The sequence below is a fragment of the Pyrgilauda ruficollis genome, unplaced genomic scaffold, assembly GCF_017590135.1.
Source record: "Pyrgilauda ruficollis isolate IOZ18807 unplaced genomic scaffold, ASM1759013v1 scaffold51, whole genome shotgun sequence".
NCBI lineage: Eukaryota > Metazoa > Chordata > Aves > Passeriformes > Passeridae > Pyrgilauda > Pyrgilauda ruficollis.
The window spans coordinates 3,203,270-3,219,510 of NW_024526711.1; the positions used below are offsets into that span (position 1 = coordinate 3,203,270).

General features: G+C 38.1%; 1 protein-coding gene across 1 annotated transcript; it reads left to right on the forward strand.

The window, feature by feature from the left end:
• The first annotated feature begins 703 nt into the window (after positions 1-703).
• On the forward strand, positions 704-16,143 carry CFAP206 (cilia and flagella associated protein 206). The gene is made up of 12 exons (XM_041480372.1): positions 704-917; positions 2,228-2,311; positions 2,612-2,702; positions 3,769-3,957; positions 4,220-4,378; positions 4,829-5,037; positions 5,762-5,881; positions 8,313-8,511; positions 9,234-9,371; positions 11,348-11,541; positions 12,560-12,703; positions 15,146-16,143. Exons 1-12 carry the CDS (start codon positions 810-812, stop codon positions 15,374-15,376), a joined length of 1,866 nt encoding a protein of 621 aa, XP_041336306.1. The 5' UTR covers positions 704-809; the 3' UTR covers positions 15,377-16,143.
• Positions 16,144-16,241: the final 98 nt, after the last annotated feature.

Here is a 16,241-nt window from a genome sequence, read left to right on the forward strand (position 1 = left end):
GATTTCATTACAGCACATAAATATCTCAAAGATGGGTGCCAAGAGGATGGTGCCAGACACTTTTCAGTGGTGCTCAGTGTGAGAGGGTGAGGAGCAGTGGCCATAACCTGGAGCACAAGTTCTACCTCAACATGAGGAAGAACTTTACACTGAGGGTGGCAGGGCCCTGGAACAGGCTGCCCAGAGAGATCATGGATCTCCCTCTGGAGACTTTCCAAACCCACCTGCACACGTTCCTGAGTAACCTGCACTAGGTGACCCTGCCTTGGCGGGGGTGGGGGGGTTAGACTGGATAATTTCTATAGGTTCCTTCCAACCCTAACGATTATGTGATTCTGTGGTATTAAGGTACATATACGGTATGCATGTGTCTTTATACATATTTACACACGCCTGCATACAGCCATAGCTGCAGACGTGTGTGTGCCGAGACACTCACACCTCCACTCCTGTGCCTCCACAGCCGCGTCTTTGGAGTATATGCAGGCGTGTAAGTTTTGCACGGACACTGCCCCCTCTATCCGGCACAAACCGTGTCTCCCAGTGCTCCGTGTGTAAATTCACACGCCCGCCTGCCCTCGGCGCTCTCCCGGCGGGCCGGGCCGGGCCGGGCCGCGTCCCCATGGCAACGCCCGGGGCTGGCGCTCGGCCGCGGCCGCTCCCGCCCGTGGCCTGCGGCCGGACGCGGGGACAGCGGCACCGGGGAGCTTCGGCTTCGGGACAGGCTGCTCAGCAAGCGGCGGGCACGGGCCGGAGGGACCCTCGCTGAAGTGAATGCAAGCCGGTCAAGGCCTGTGTGCTTGGCCAGCATGTCCGGCGAGCTGACCCAAAGTGTCATCAAGAGAATAGTCCGCCAGGTGGGCCTGGAGTGCGCTGCCCAGGGACAAAGCCTCTCGGAAACCTTGGTGGCCTTCATGGTAAGCGCGAAAGGAAGCGGTCAGGGGCTGTCAGGGGTGGCCTGAGCTTGGAAATATCTTGGTTTCCAATTGCCTGCAGTGAGGTATTTTAAAGGACCCAATACATCTAGTATTGGGTCCTAAAAGCCTGAAGAAGAACTTTATTCCCCTGAAATCTTGTGTGAATATAATGCTCCAAGAAGGCTGTAGGTCCTGAGTCCCAAAAACTCTCTGAACTCCAACTCGGAGCTTTCTCCTGCAGGCCCATAAACCATTGCTTTCTTTCAGAAGTGAAAAAGAGAAGTTTAGCCAAGTTTTAATAACGTTTCTTCACACTCTCATAAATGAGCCTGTGATGCATCAGTGAATGTTTAATGCAGCAGCTATATTTATTCTTTGATGTTCACCTCCTCCCTCTCTTGTGATGGATAATTTTGTTTGTTTCTCTGCTCAGACAGGGCCAGGTAGTATAAATGGGCTGAATATTTGAAGGAGTGGGCTTTGATCCCATTTAAAGTGAAAATTTAATGGAATCAATCTCAGTATTGTCCTTGGTAGACAACTGTAAGTATCCTAAAAACGTTTTACATTTTGGCATCTCTTAGGAGACACAGCACTGCTGCAGAATATAGTCTGGATATAGTCTGCAAAAATAGTCTGGATACGCCTGCAAAGCTGTGTCTGAAGAAGGATGGGCTAGATTCCTTCTTTATTTATGATCAGCTCTCAATAAAGTTGTATATAAATGTAAATGCTTCACAGCAGTACTGTTAATGTGCTATTTTTTTCCCCTAAAGGTGACACTGGAGCTTTAGAAAAAAGATTGGGCTCAAAAGCAGTATTAATCAATTAAGCAGGAAAATTTTAATGAGTAAAAAATTCGTACAAGTGGCCAGCAAGATACCTAGCATGGACACCAATTGCAAACATGGACTTATTTTCCTGCATGTAGAACACGATGGGTTTTTTTATTCAAATGGTAAATGTTTATGTCAATGCATATAACACCAATTTAGGAGTTTATAAACAACTATGATGGATTTTCAAAAAATGTTACTTAGGAAAATATTTTTCCAAGTAATTTTTAAAGGAGCTATATTTAAATATTTGTATCACAAAATATTTTTTTTTTATTTGGGCCTGAGAACTGAGATTGAAACTGGTGAGATGTGAAATGAAGTAATTTTGTTCCATTATCAAAGACTGAAATGGATAAAAAAGAATAGTAAAGAAATCTTGAATGCATCTGAGATTTTTTAGAAAATAAAAAGTGAGTTGCAAAGATGATATTTTGTGATGCAAATTCCTATCTTTCTTTTGGCAATCTCTAGGTGAAAGCTGTTGTTTTAGATCCAAGAAATGATTTTAATATGGATCGAATCCTCACAGAAAACGATATGCAGGATCTTATCCAGGTAATTCTGATATGATGTTGAGAGTCACTACTTATCTAAGACTATAGCATTATTTGCTACCTGTTCCTGTAACTAAAATTACATGAACACTTTCAAAATTTTGATGCTGCTTTGTTCTCATGGCTCTGTAGCTAAAGACTGGACTATGTTTCCATAAATAAATGCCTTAGAAAAGCTTTTTATGGAGAAAATGGTAGTGAGGGGGCTCTACAGCTGTTGTGAAACCTTTAGTAGATCACTGCCTGTTCAGATGTTCCCCCAGAGAGGAGAAAGAACTCACTTCTCTGACTCTCTTTTTAGCTCTGTGTTACCAGACTGCTTGACACAACAAACCCATCCCTAAGCACAATTAAGATGCAAGTTTACTTTGATATGAACTATGCAAACCGAGGTAATTTCAAATATGTTTTCATAGAAGTTGATGTTGAGTTTATAATTTATAATAGCAATTAATAGTATTAATAATAGTAATTACTGTTAAATGAATCCTGGCCGTAAACAAAATAAAAATCCCAGGAGAAATTTACAGTACAGGAGTCTGATGTTTCAGTATGGATATAGTAGGGTTAAGTGTACATTAGATTTGAGAGTACACTCTTCTCATACTGTCTGAGAGATTTACTGAATATAATGTATTAGGTTGCTTGAGGACACTTACACTTTCAGGTTCAGTGGTTAGCTGCCTTCAGCAAGAAAAGCTTGCACCTGCACCTGTGTGTCTGAAGGCACTCAGAACTCAGTATTTTATCAATATCCTTAACTGGGAGATTTGAGTAATCTTGAACAATCAGTGACAGTATTTAGCCTAGTATGTTTTTGTCTCATCAGTAGTAATTTCATATGGTCTGAGAATGTGAATGTGAAAATAAAACGAGATGGGGAAAACGCCTTTGCTGTAATTGTAATTCCTGATCTCAAAGGGATAGTGGAGGCTGGCTGGGAAACAGAAGACACAGAAGGAGAATAGACATGAAAAAAGCATTTCCCTGTGGGGAGAAAATGAAAATGTTTTCCTGTTAGCATGGATTAAAGCCAAAAATTAACAACACTGGAAGCTGCTCCTAAATCCTCTGAACTGTATAAGCTTAGTAACTCCAGCAAGTTTTTGAGATCCTGAGTAGTATTCAGACTTGAGCATGTAACTTTAGGTGTGTTTGAAATATGTGTGTGTATAAGTTAGGTCCTCCTACAGTCAGAGGAGTCCAGAGAGCCAGAGACTTGCTGTCTAGTTTGGCCTGAACAGTTCTCAGGACTCTACTGACTGATGTTAATTATGCTAATTTTATTAATGTTTAACTCTGCTGTTTTTAATTCTAATGGTGTGGTACTATGAACATCTCTTCAGAAACCTTAAGTTGGTGGAAATGACTTAAGACTGTGGAAATGAATTGCACCCTCTGTATGAGCCAAATTTCAAAGGATTTAGATGGCACTTTCTATGTGTCCTTCTTTCCTAGATGAATTACTGAGTGAACAGGAGCGTGTTCTGGAAGGAAAACTGGCTCCTGTAGTTAGAGCCATCACAGAGAGTGGTCCACGTGCACAAGAGGAAATGGAGAATGTGTATCAAAATATCGTTACCTATGTGCTGCTGAGATCTGGCCTGGGATCCCCAACAGATATTGAGGCTGTCAGGGAGGTAACAGGTCAGTAAACTCCCAGCTGTGAAACTGGGCTTTCTTCTTGAAAAAATAAAATTTCACCTTCTCTTTGCTAATATTTAGATACAAACGTGGTAAACTGTGATGAATGCTTGCTATCCAAACTGTCACTGCTCAGCCTTGAAGTGCAAATTTCCCATAGATTTCCTGCTTTTTGCATTTGTTCAGGAGAGGCTATTTTTGCTTATTGATTTTCTTTTCTGTTCCCTTATATTGAGGGTTTTCTTCCACTTTGTAATGCTTACAGCTGCCTTGCAGAGTGTATTCCCACAGACAGAGATGATTACTTTCATCTCACTCAGTAAGAAGGACAAAGAACAACAGCTGAAAGATCTTGCCATGCTAGTGACAGGAATTCGTTTGTACAACAAGCAGTGCCAGAAAGGAGGAAGCTGCATTGATGACTGTAAGTACACAACTGCATTTGAGCTGGGTATTCCCAATTCATTTTGCCTGGACTTCTTCACTGGAGCTGCTCCAATAATTTCCCATCTCAGGAAGGCATGTTATTGTTATTGGTATTTTACAAATTAGGAAACTGAGAATGGAAAATTGGGCAGATTCTCTCAGGAAGCCCATGTCTGTTGTAGCAACAGAGTTGCATCTTCTATAAAGCAAGTTTTCTCACATTCCTTGACTTGACTGTGGTATTTCCACACCTGTAATTCTAAACATTTGCAACAACCTGAGTTGAATCTGGTTTGCAAGTATTTGGAAATGCATGAATATAAGAACAAAATGTAGAAATCAAAATTTCATTGGAGGACCATTATGTTCAAATACTGCACTTTAACTATGTGATAATGATCTTATTAATTCTTTTTATACATATTTCATATTTATCCCATGTGGATAGTGCCAGGCATCCTGAGTGAAGCCATTCCCTCGGCCACACAGACTCTCGATGAACGTCTGAACTCCTGCCAGCTGCTGGCCCACCGCTACACGGCCCTGCTGGAATCCATGCAGGAAGACCCCCAAAGGTTCTCCCAGCTTAAGTTTTTTAAATTGAAAGAAGCACTATTCAATGTGAGACAGTACGAAGCCTTCCTTTGCATCCTCCAGGTGAGATGTTAAATAATGATATAAAAGTCCCTGTGGACTTTTATTGCAGATGGAATGTCTTCAAGTTACCTACTTGCACAGGATAGAAATAAAAGAAAAAATATTTGGAAATAAATGAAATAAAATAAAACATGTCTTTAGATAAAGAACCATAGATTGTTTAGGTTTGAAAATATCTTTAAAATCATCAAGTCCAACCATTAACCTATTAGCCTGGCACTGCAAAGTCCACCATTAAACAGTTGTTTGCATACTTACTCTCTGCCCCAAAAGGCATGAGAGAAAAAAATTTCCTTGATCAATCCATAAATCATCTCAGTTTTAGTCTGCAGACACCCCCAAAATATATGGAGTCATCAAAAGTCTTTGAAGAATACCATTTAAATTCTTGTTTTGTTAATAAAGAGCTTTTCATTTGTCTTTTGAGAAACTGCAGGTTTTATTAGTCTTTCCTGTATAAAGCATTGAAAAAAAATTTTTTTTTATTCTCTTCATTGGGAAAATGTAGAGGATTTTCTATAAAAATTGATAGTTTATGTGTGACTGAAATGCCTGAACACCTGAACATTTAAGGAAAAATTTATTTTGTGGATAGCTAGAGTACATTTCATTCCCTAAAACAGTTGTTCTGAAAATAGTTGAATGAAGAGGCCCAGGTAAATACTTATTACTAAATACTTGATTTTTGGACTATGATATGTCTTACCTGATATTCTCTTTCCAGTCTAATACAATTACAAGTGCTCAAGAAGTTGAATCACTGGATGTTCAGTTTGAAGCAGCAATGATGGTATTGAAAAACACAGTGCAGAATAAGACTTCCATAGAGTCCAGAGAAGTTTTTGTAAGTATTATGAGTAGAAAACCCATTACTTCTTTAGTAGAAAACATTATTAAAGTAAGATACTTTGCTGGTGTGTTTTTAAATAGTTTATGTTTAGCAAGAGGCTACAAATTTTCTCTCTAGTACAATATCATCTGTGATTTTTGAAGGGGCAACCAAAAGACTTGCTCTTAAGGTAAGAAAAAGGTAAGGTACAAAAAGGGAGCAAAGGAATTAAATGTTATTTTACTGTAAGTGTCTTGAGTTGTCATTATTTGTATATTTCCTTTTTTGTGTGTGTATATATAGTTTTCCTTGCAGAAACTATAAGAGCATAATGATTGCAGAAAACGGCCCAACAGAGTATGATTCTTTTAAAGTTCCCTCACATAGCAATCCCCGTAATTACAGTATGAGTCACTGATATAATTTTTCTGAAGAAACTGGGTTTCTATGATGGGAGTGTTGGGCTTCTTTTCCCCTCCCAATAGCTTCTGAACCTGTTGGCAAGTTTCAGTCACATTTGTCAGAGTCCAAAGATCTCAGAATATGTCATTTTCTGCAAGTTTTATGGGGAAAAAATGAGCAACTAGAGACACACAATTAGAGCCTTACCAAGATCAGGTCTGAAGTAGGGTTTGTGTGCTCTCTGGCCAGTGAGCAGACACTGAAGGATTGATATTCTGTACTGTTGCCCCCTTGGTTGGGAGCTACAGGACATGGGAAGGAGGTATTAGGGGGAAAGGGAATGAGTGCTGTGAACTACAGCATTATTATTATATTTATGTATATTATTATATTGTATTATGAGGGAGGCTGCTTAATGAGCCTGTGAAAACCTGGGATTATTATGCTGGCATATTGTCAAGGAAACAGGAGAGAAACATTCTAGAAACCAGCTTCATTTAATTTGCTTTTCTTGTAAGAGCTCGTTATTTTGTGAGATTTGATTATCATTCCAATTCTTTGTGGTTAGCTGCTACACCAGCATGCAGTTTCATATATGTTTTAGGTTATTTTTTAATATTCTAAGCTAATTATGAGAAAGCAAAATAAAGTCTACTGTGAAGGAAGAGGAAGATCATGACCCCCACCTACTCAGAGTATTTTTTACCCTTCCCATAAGAGCATCCAAGCTGGAAACTCATGGGAAAAGCACTTTAACTGAGTGATCCAAGCTCCAATTTATGTATGCTTTTGATTTTATAAACCAGATGTTCTCATTTGGAGAACATTTTCCCCGTTTGTCCAGCTATGCAAAGCAGTTTTTCCTCTTCTGTATCTTTGTGGGGCTTGAGTGACTGATATACCTTACCCTTTTCCCTAAAAGCTGTCTGTTGTTTGCTGTCTTCCTGGAATTTTTTTTCTCTTCTGGTTGGTTAGTTGTTTTGTCTTCTCTGCTGAAGACAGAATATGTAATGCCTTTTGACTTAGATCCTTTTCAGGTAGAGATTTTTCTATTAACAGACCATTTAAATAACTTGTTGTTTTTGGCTTGTTGCTGACAAGCTAGATCCTCTACAAAGACAGAGAAGCAGGGCATTCTGTCTTTTAAAAAGAATAGGATAAGGCCTATATGTGTGGCAACATTTGTTTTAGGAAAAATAGCACATTTCATTAATATTTTTTTGCTTATTCTATTAAGAATGTTTTTGATCTTCCTTTAGTTTCTTCCATTTTTGTAACCATAACATTTCCACAGCATTAGCAATGCTGATGAATTCCAGAGCTGGCTCTGTTGGCTGCTCTTATGACAGTGTTGTTAACATGCATAAAATGTGTGGTTAAATGTACATTTCAGATTGGTTGAATCTCTTCCTGTAAAATGCTCTCTGTGTGTTTAGATGTAACAGGGCCCATTTTATGTCACTGTCGTTGAAAACAGCATTGAAACTTAAAGCTTATAGGCTACTTCTTTATGTGCCTACACCTGGATGCCAACAGCATGTCAGTGCTGGGAAGGGCAGCCTCCAGTTTTGCCCTGAGCCCTGGACCACTGTGAAGAGGCCTGCACCTCTTCCATTTGACACATATGATGGCCTGGGGGCCGTGGTACCAAGTCACTCTGGAGCAGGGCAGACAAAATAACAAAACCTGGTAGTTTGTATATAGGTGTGGGTTTACGTACTTTAGTAATGAATCAGGTGTGTTCCTTCTGGTTCTTACTCCTGTACACCATATTTTCAGTTATAAAACTGGACTGTCATTTGGTAAATTCAAAGCATGGTCACAGAGTACATTTATTTGAGAAAGGCTCTGGAGTAAAATATAGAAAAATACAACTCTTGCCTGTGGGTTGACATGCTGGATATACTTGCTTTAGGCATATGTGATGGAAGCTCCTCTTAGAGTGTCCCCCAAGTTCCCCTGGACTTTCTGGTTGCTGAAGGCCTTGGAGATCGGCCCTCCTTTGTTCATATCTGCATTTCAAATAATTTTCTTTATGTTCCAGCCTCTGTTTATGGAACTTTCTAAGCTTTGGACCGGCTTTCAGGATGAAATGCTACTGCTAACCTTCCTCACAAATATGGCTGACAATCTACAACAATTCTTGGAAATCCAATCACAGCTTTTTCCAGAGGAAATGCTAACATCTCTTCTGGAAGGAGTTACCGTGAAAAGTGATGTGGAAAGGATAAAAGAAACCATGGGTATGGAAAGTTGAAATTTTTAAATTTTCCTTAGTTTTCCAAGATTTTGTAGTTTGAATTTTCTTTACAATAGGTGCTTTACAGAAGGTGCTATATATTGATTTTTTAAAACTCCGAATTTGCACAGTAAATTAAAATAAGCCTTGTAGGGTGTAGATTTACATTTTCATGTAGTGTAGCTTGTGATTCTAGTTTTACATATAAAATTAAAATAGAGCTTCTAGATACAAATATACCGTACAAAAATGGCAGAATGATCAGAGAATATTTATAATTTTTTGTAATTTTTTTAAAGTGTATTCATGTCTTTTTATACCTTTCAGAACTTTGGAAATTGAGGGGTAGAGTATAACCAAAATAATTTAATGGGGCTTTGGTTACCAGAAGAGTTTGTTTGTAAGATGTATTCCTAGGAACCAAGTTTTATGCCAGGAAGTTTGTTATGCACATGTGGGTGAAAACAAAAGCAAAGAATAAAATATTACCTTCCTGTTGTTGTCCCATGTTTTCGAAGAAAGCTAATGCTACTAAAGAAGGTTCTCGCAGAACTGATTTTCAGTAGGTTCTGTTTCAAGGCAGGCCTAAAGTTTGGCTTTTGGGATCTGGACATTGAAGGTCATCCTGTGAAAACCAGAGTAATCTGGTCATCCTGTAATATTATTAGCTTTTAGTCATCTGATATTTTAATATTGAAGTCCTTCCTTTGTTTTATCTTTTCTTAGGAACCAGAGTGAATGTTTCTGATTTCACGAACCAAGAATGGCTTTTTCCAGAGACTACTGATAATTTTGATCAGTTGCTGATCCAGTACCATGGTTTCTGTGCACATTCAATTGGTGTGAAAGGTATCACCCTACCAGGTATGCTTTGTAGTTAGGTATTTTCCACACTGTATATTTACACAAAGATTAGGAAAAATGTAAAGGCATTCTGAATGCATCCTCTTATTCCAGTCAAAACTGGAATACTGTTTTTCCACATTTGCAATTTTCACCCCAGATAACTTATTTCCTGTGTTAAAGTATCTTTTTTTTTAAATACTCAAATAAACTGCCCTTAGTAGAAGGCAGGACGGGTTGAAGAGGAAGCAGGAGCAGAGACAAGATGGGATGGATAAATGTTTCTTCCTGCTCTATGCATGTCTGTATAACCTACACTGCAGCTGAATACAGGTTTGGTTACTCTTGTTAATGTGCAGTAATGCAGGCATAGGGAAAGGGCCATTCCTTCTATTTTGTGCATCCATATGTAGCAAACATAACCATTCATGCCTACCTCATATGTACTTTTAAATAGTCATGACAAAGTACTAAAAATCTTCCCTGAAAATAATGCAAAAGTGCACTTGATTAGGTCAACTAATTGTAGAAATTTTTGGTCTCTCTATGCTCATTTGTCTTGAAAGTTAGCCTTATTTCAGCTATCCTAGTTCATGTTTTCCATCTCCCTATCCTTTCTAGAACCTGTCCATATAGAAATTTTTTAAGCCTATGGGAGTTGGGGAGGAAAATATGACCATTTACTTGTCAGCATTAAAGAACAGATATTTTTATGGCAATGTAATTTACTTACACTTACTTAGTATTGCACATGAGAACAGCTGTCCTTAGCTGGATTGAAGGTCTCTCTAGCCCTGTATCTGATTACTGCACATGGACAGTCATGAACACTTGAAAATTATGAGAATTCAAGTCAGAGTGATCTTTCCTTAATTATATCCTTTCTTGTTCTAGCAGTTGGTGGTTATGGGATTTCCTCTGATTAATGTTGAGTCTGTAACCTTCTGTTGAATAATCCTTCAAAGAGGTTTTTCATTTATCTAATTGATTTTGGAATCCATCTAGAGTTTGTCACGGGATGTTCTTATTCTCAAGTGCCCCACAATTATAATTATATATGCTGTGAACAGGTACCTCTTTTTGAGATGGTTTTAAGCTCTGGCTTGATAATTTCAACAAAGATAGTCCTTCTGTTAGGAAAATTACTAAATAGTAATTTTATATTGCACACAATTCGTGGTTTTATAACCCCTATCATATTATTTGTTTTTTTCTTTTTAATGCTGAGGAGGCTTTCTTCTTTAACCCCTCCTTCTATGAAAGGTATCACAAGCCTTTGATCACCCCTAGCTGCCTTTTACTTGTTCTGTTGTGTTGGAACAAAATGTATTATTACAAATATTATTACAGTTTGTTATAATATTGGTTTTCTTCTCTTCCTCTGTTTGCATACTAATAATTCCTTTTTTGACTGAGTATGTTCAAGGCACTGTCTATGAGGATTCTGGTCTTTCTTGGGCAATGACATCTGAAGCCCAACCTGCCACTGTCCTTGAAATCAGTTTGTGTTTTCCTGTATAAGTTATTTGGCCTTTATTGACACTTCGTTTTCTCTGTTAATTTGTTGTTCAGCTTCCCAGCTGCTTTATCTGCTTCTTCAGTTCATCTCAGTGTTATGACCTTTGGTATAAATGCAATTCTGATCTGCAATCAGATATTTGCTGGAGATTTTAGGGGAAACATTGGATGATAAAGACTGGTTTCTTGTGCCTTTGCTATATGTGTTTTATCAGTTGTTTTTCTGAGACATGCACCTAAGGCATGCTGGATGTGAACTGATCAAAAGCAGTTTTACTGACCTAACAAAACAGAGTTTTCTATATTTTAAAAAAGCTTGTTTTTAAGGGTTTATACTGAGTTCAGAAATGAAGGAAGTGAAACTAACTTGAGGAAAACACAGAATCTTGATTACAAATGTCTTTTGTGTTGGATATCATACTGTTCACTATTTTAATTTGTGGGGCTTATTTTGGGTTGGTTTTTCTTCTCATTTTTAGGAAATCCTGCTATTGGAATTTTGAAGCACAAGGAGAAATATTATGTATTCAGTTCAAAAGAAGCTGCATACATCTTTGCTGAAGATCCAGATAAGTTCATTCAATTGAATATAGAAAAAGCAAAAAAATATGCAGAGCTAATTCAACTGCTTGAGCTCCGTCATCAGTTTGAATACCTTGTTCCACACGCACAGGTACACACTGCCCGTGCCTCTTGCTAAACAGCTGCTGGGTCACTGGTTGATCTGTCCTTTCTAAAAGAGAACAGATGATACCTATCTTTAGGAAAGAAGTAAAATCCTCTGCCTGTCTGAAGGTCCATCTTTTCCAGGTCTTCAGAGTGTTGAAGAATGTTTCTGCTTAGTGACATTCTCACCTTCTCTATTCATAGAAGAATATGTAAATCCAAAGCATTCTGGCAGTGATAAAAGCTGCTAGTCCACAGCCTAGGCATGTGTTGTGTCTGATGTTTCTTTTCCTCATTTTTGAAAAAGTAGCTTAAAGGACCAGTAAATAAATGCAACAAAAGATATGTCAGATATCCCATTAACTGGAGCTTTAGCTTAGCAGTCCATCCCTGTGTGCTGGATGAGGGTGTAGTGATATCTGGGGACAGGAGTTATGGAACATATTAAAAAACAAAAGGAGAGTCATCAATAATGAATGTGATGGTGTTATTCTGTGAAATTCAAAGGCTTGATCTGGATTTATAGACAACATTCTCTGTGATCCACTTGTGAATTTTAGATCCCTAGCAGTGGAAAGAATGTAGTCTTGAACTGGCCCTTGGTTTGAAACATAGTTTATATCCCAGTTATAGCAGAGATCTGTGCACTTCTCCCAGTTATGATTTGTGATTTTCAGTCCATTCATGAAGACAAACTGGGGTGCCTGCATCATAAAGTACTTGTACTGAGGGGACCCGTTTTTTCTAAAATCCAACAATTAAGCACTCACCAGGTAGACAGGAGCCTGCAACTCAGCTGTGGCCTCTGCCTCAAAGGTTTTGTGTCAGAAATTAAATCCATCAAGTACATAGTGTTTTCCTTTTAGTGGGGGCATGGGGAACAAAAACATTGTTGAATGTAAAAATCATTATCCACTTGTGGTTTGCAGGTCTCTATTTGCTTTTAAAAAGTACCATACCCTTATGCTATTTCTGTGTATTCTTCTCAATGCCTTGCTTGGATTTGGTTGTTTCTTTTCATCCAGGCCAGAAAGGCAAGCAAAAGTTCGATGAAACCACCCCCAAAACGTGAGACTGGTACTCAAACTGATACTCATATCTTGCCTCCAACTATTGTGAGATCATATGAATGGAATGAATGGGAACTGAGAAGAAAAGCTATAAAATTGGTTTGTACTGTTATTACCAGATTTTCATTGTTGGATATAACAAATTTGAGAATAAATTATTCTTAACTTTTGTTCCTTGAAACATAAATCTAACTTTTTATTCAAAGACATACCCTTCATTACAACTGGTTCAATTTTTTTCTAGATATTCTCTCTCCTTATATTTAGACTTCTTTCACTTCTTCCATTTTTTTCCCTGCTTTTTTGAGCAGTGCTTCCGCTGCTGTATCTATTAATTTCAGATTTTTCAGTTGCCTTCTTTATGTGGTAAGAGTTTGTTGTTTTGAATTTAATTGCATTGAATATTAAGGTTGTTCTACATTCAAACCAATTTAATTGGTTGAAGATACTACTATATAATTTCTTTGTGAGAAAAAGCCAGAGCAAATGTTTGTCATACTATCAGGATTTTCTGATGGATTGGAAATCACAGTCTGTCCATAGAAGGTTGATGACATAAGTACATAAAAACTTTTAAATTAACAGTAAATGTGTCAGAAGCTTAGTTTTAGGGTTTGCCAGCACATGTAGTTGTCAAGGTATAGCACCTGATTTTCAGAATTCAATCAAAATTAACATCTTGTGAGTACAGGGAATATTGTAGTTAACAATATCAACTGAACATATAATACTAAAGGGTTTTATTTTCTTCTGTGAACAGATGCACTGTGGAGGCCTGTGGTCTACTGGGCAACCTATTTCCTTTCTGTTTGCCTTTTTACCATGAAATCTCTGACATTATTAAAGGAAACCAAAATTTTGGACTGAGTTGTCTTGCCAGTGTTGCTAGGTCATAAGGATTCTAAGAAATAGTTGTTACTGAGGTATATAAAGAAGCCAATTAGGTTTACAAGAAACCTAGTTAAAAATCTCTTTTGCTTCTGTAAAGGACAAAAGTTCATAAATAAACATAAGATGTGGTCAGTGGCTCTTCAGTATAAGCAAAAGTGGATATTTTCCAATATCTGGTCATGAAGATCATTCCCAAACAAATTTGTAGCTCATTAGTTTGAAATATTTAGAGAATGTACTTTGAAGGGTGTTTTAGCCTCAGCTGTCCAAATGTGAGATTAGTGATGTGGAGCTGAAAGAAAAATCCCAGATGCATGCAAAAGTGCTTTGACTATGCTAATTTGTAATATAGAGGTGATAAAACATTTAATAACAAAGTGATAAAATAACAGAAATAGTTTACCAGTGCATCAATGAATTTGATACTTCAGGAAAACATCAGACATATTTGTGGGTTTTGTTAGAGGATGAGTTCACATGCCTTTGGCTTTTTTTGTGTTGTTCATACTTAGCCAAAAACTTGTAGTGGTATGAAATATTAAGCTATTACTTTGTTAGAAAACCTATATGCTGCTAGAAGTAAAATTTTTAGCTCACATTTGTTTGTCTGTGCAAGCACAATTCCTTGTAATAGCATACATTCTGCCATTAAAACCCTCAGAAAGAAAAAAGACGTAATATATTGTCTTTCTTCCCATGCCATCTCTTCCGTAAGTTCCTTATTGTTCTTTGCTGGATTCTGCTTGATGACTCTGCATATAAGATTCAGCTGTAGATTAAGGTACCAAAATGTGCCTACATTTAGGTGCTTCACCTTCCATTCCAGCAGAGAGACACCTCAGTGGTGGAGGCTGGAGAATATTTTAACTTGCCCTGATACAACATTTAGGACATTCGGCCAGCTGTATCCCTCTCCAGCTTCCACTGAATCCAGTCTTCACTGATTGGACTGGACTCCAGGGACTTTCTCATTTATTTGGAGGGGTCTGAATTCCAGCATGAGACTGCATTTTGTGTATTTTGAGAACATTATATCATAATTTACAATGTTTTACATTGTTGATGACATAGAAGGCTCAGTGGAATAAGGATTTTTTTTTTGTTTCAAGTGCTGGCTTTGGAATATTAACACCTTGTGAGAAGTAGTTTTGTTGTATCTATGACAATTTCTGTGAATAACCAGCTTTAATCATAAATTACCCTAACTTTTACCCCTTGTCAAGGAGTTAGTGAGCAACATGGTATAAGAAGGCATTTTCTCACTTTTATCTGATACTTTGTGACACCAACCTCTAAACCTCATCACATTTGGCAGAAACCAAAGACTGGAAGCACTTGCCATAAAAACATTTTATTCTAACAAAACAAAGGTGAAGCATTTCAGAAAATTTGAAGGACAATGACCAGTGGTATGAAATTATTAAGAGACTAATTTAAAATTGTGTGGGGTACCTAAAGTGCTGTTCACACATCCTGTTAGATCAGGATTTACCAAATCACAGTCACAACCGTGTATTGTCAGGAGGATAAGGTGGGCCATGGTCCAGGTTTGTGAAGCCCACGGATGTAAAATAAACAAACATTCCTGAGTATATCCTGGTGCTGAAATGTTCAAAGTTTTGCTTAATCTGATTCTTTTTGTGTCTTTAGGCCAACTTGCGCCGCTTGTTAACTCATTCCATGCAGACTGATCTCAGCCACATGAGAAGAGAGAACTCCACCCAAGTGTACTTGCCAAAAGATGCTGGCACCCAGACTAAGCGTGACAACTCAAGCAATGTATCCAAACCCCAGATTTTCTTGAAAGGTCTCCGAGGAGGATCATCTCCCACTACTCATATGGTCACAGTAGACTTAACAAGACCACTGGATGAAACTTAAGTGAAAAGGAAAAACCTGAAGCTGCATCTTGAATGTGTATATAAAAATCCCTGAATATATTTGAATTTAGACACAAAAGATTTTGCTATGTCTGTTGATTCCAGGAACAGTTGGTCTATTTCATTTATCTTATCTGTTGGGACTGCTGACTGGCATTAAGTGACAGAAGTGATAAGCCTGAAGCACAGATTTTAAATAGCAGTTTAGAATCAAGATGTTCCCAAGGACTTTCACTTCCAACATTCAAATATGTAGCATTCTGGGATTTTACTGAAGTTTTAATGCAACAATTGTTGAAATACTGTCTTAGAGCAGAATTGGCAAGAAGGCAAAACCAACAAAATGAAACCAGTCTGGGTCTTTGGGCCTGTCTGTTTGTGCTGGCATTAACCCAACCCAATGAGTGTAGACCAAGGCTGGGAGGTTGAGAAGAGGGCACCTGTTTTGGGTGGTTCTGGCACCCTTTTAGGTCTCTAGCAATTTCTGGCTAAACAGTGTACTGGTGAGCACACTGCAAACCATAGGAACTTGACTTCAGGGGACGTTTTTGAAAGCTCTGTTTTAGTTGTGTTTGAAAAACTAAAGCACAAGAGAGAAAAGGTTTTTATCTTTATGTCATTGTGGCAAAGAAATATGTGCCAGGTCTGATCAATGCAACTGCAGATGGTATTTCTGTTTGTGAAAACCCGAATTATTTGAGCTTCAGGATGAAACATCTTCTCAAATGGAAATGGGGTACTTTAAAACAGAGATTCTTGATTCTTTTGATGACAATAAAGACTTCCTCAAGCTGCTGTCTGCACAGTGTCCAGGTGCACAACTCTGATTGCATAGGGCGTGCTAAGGTTTCTAAATCTCTTTTTGT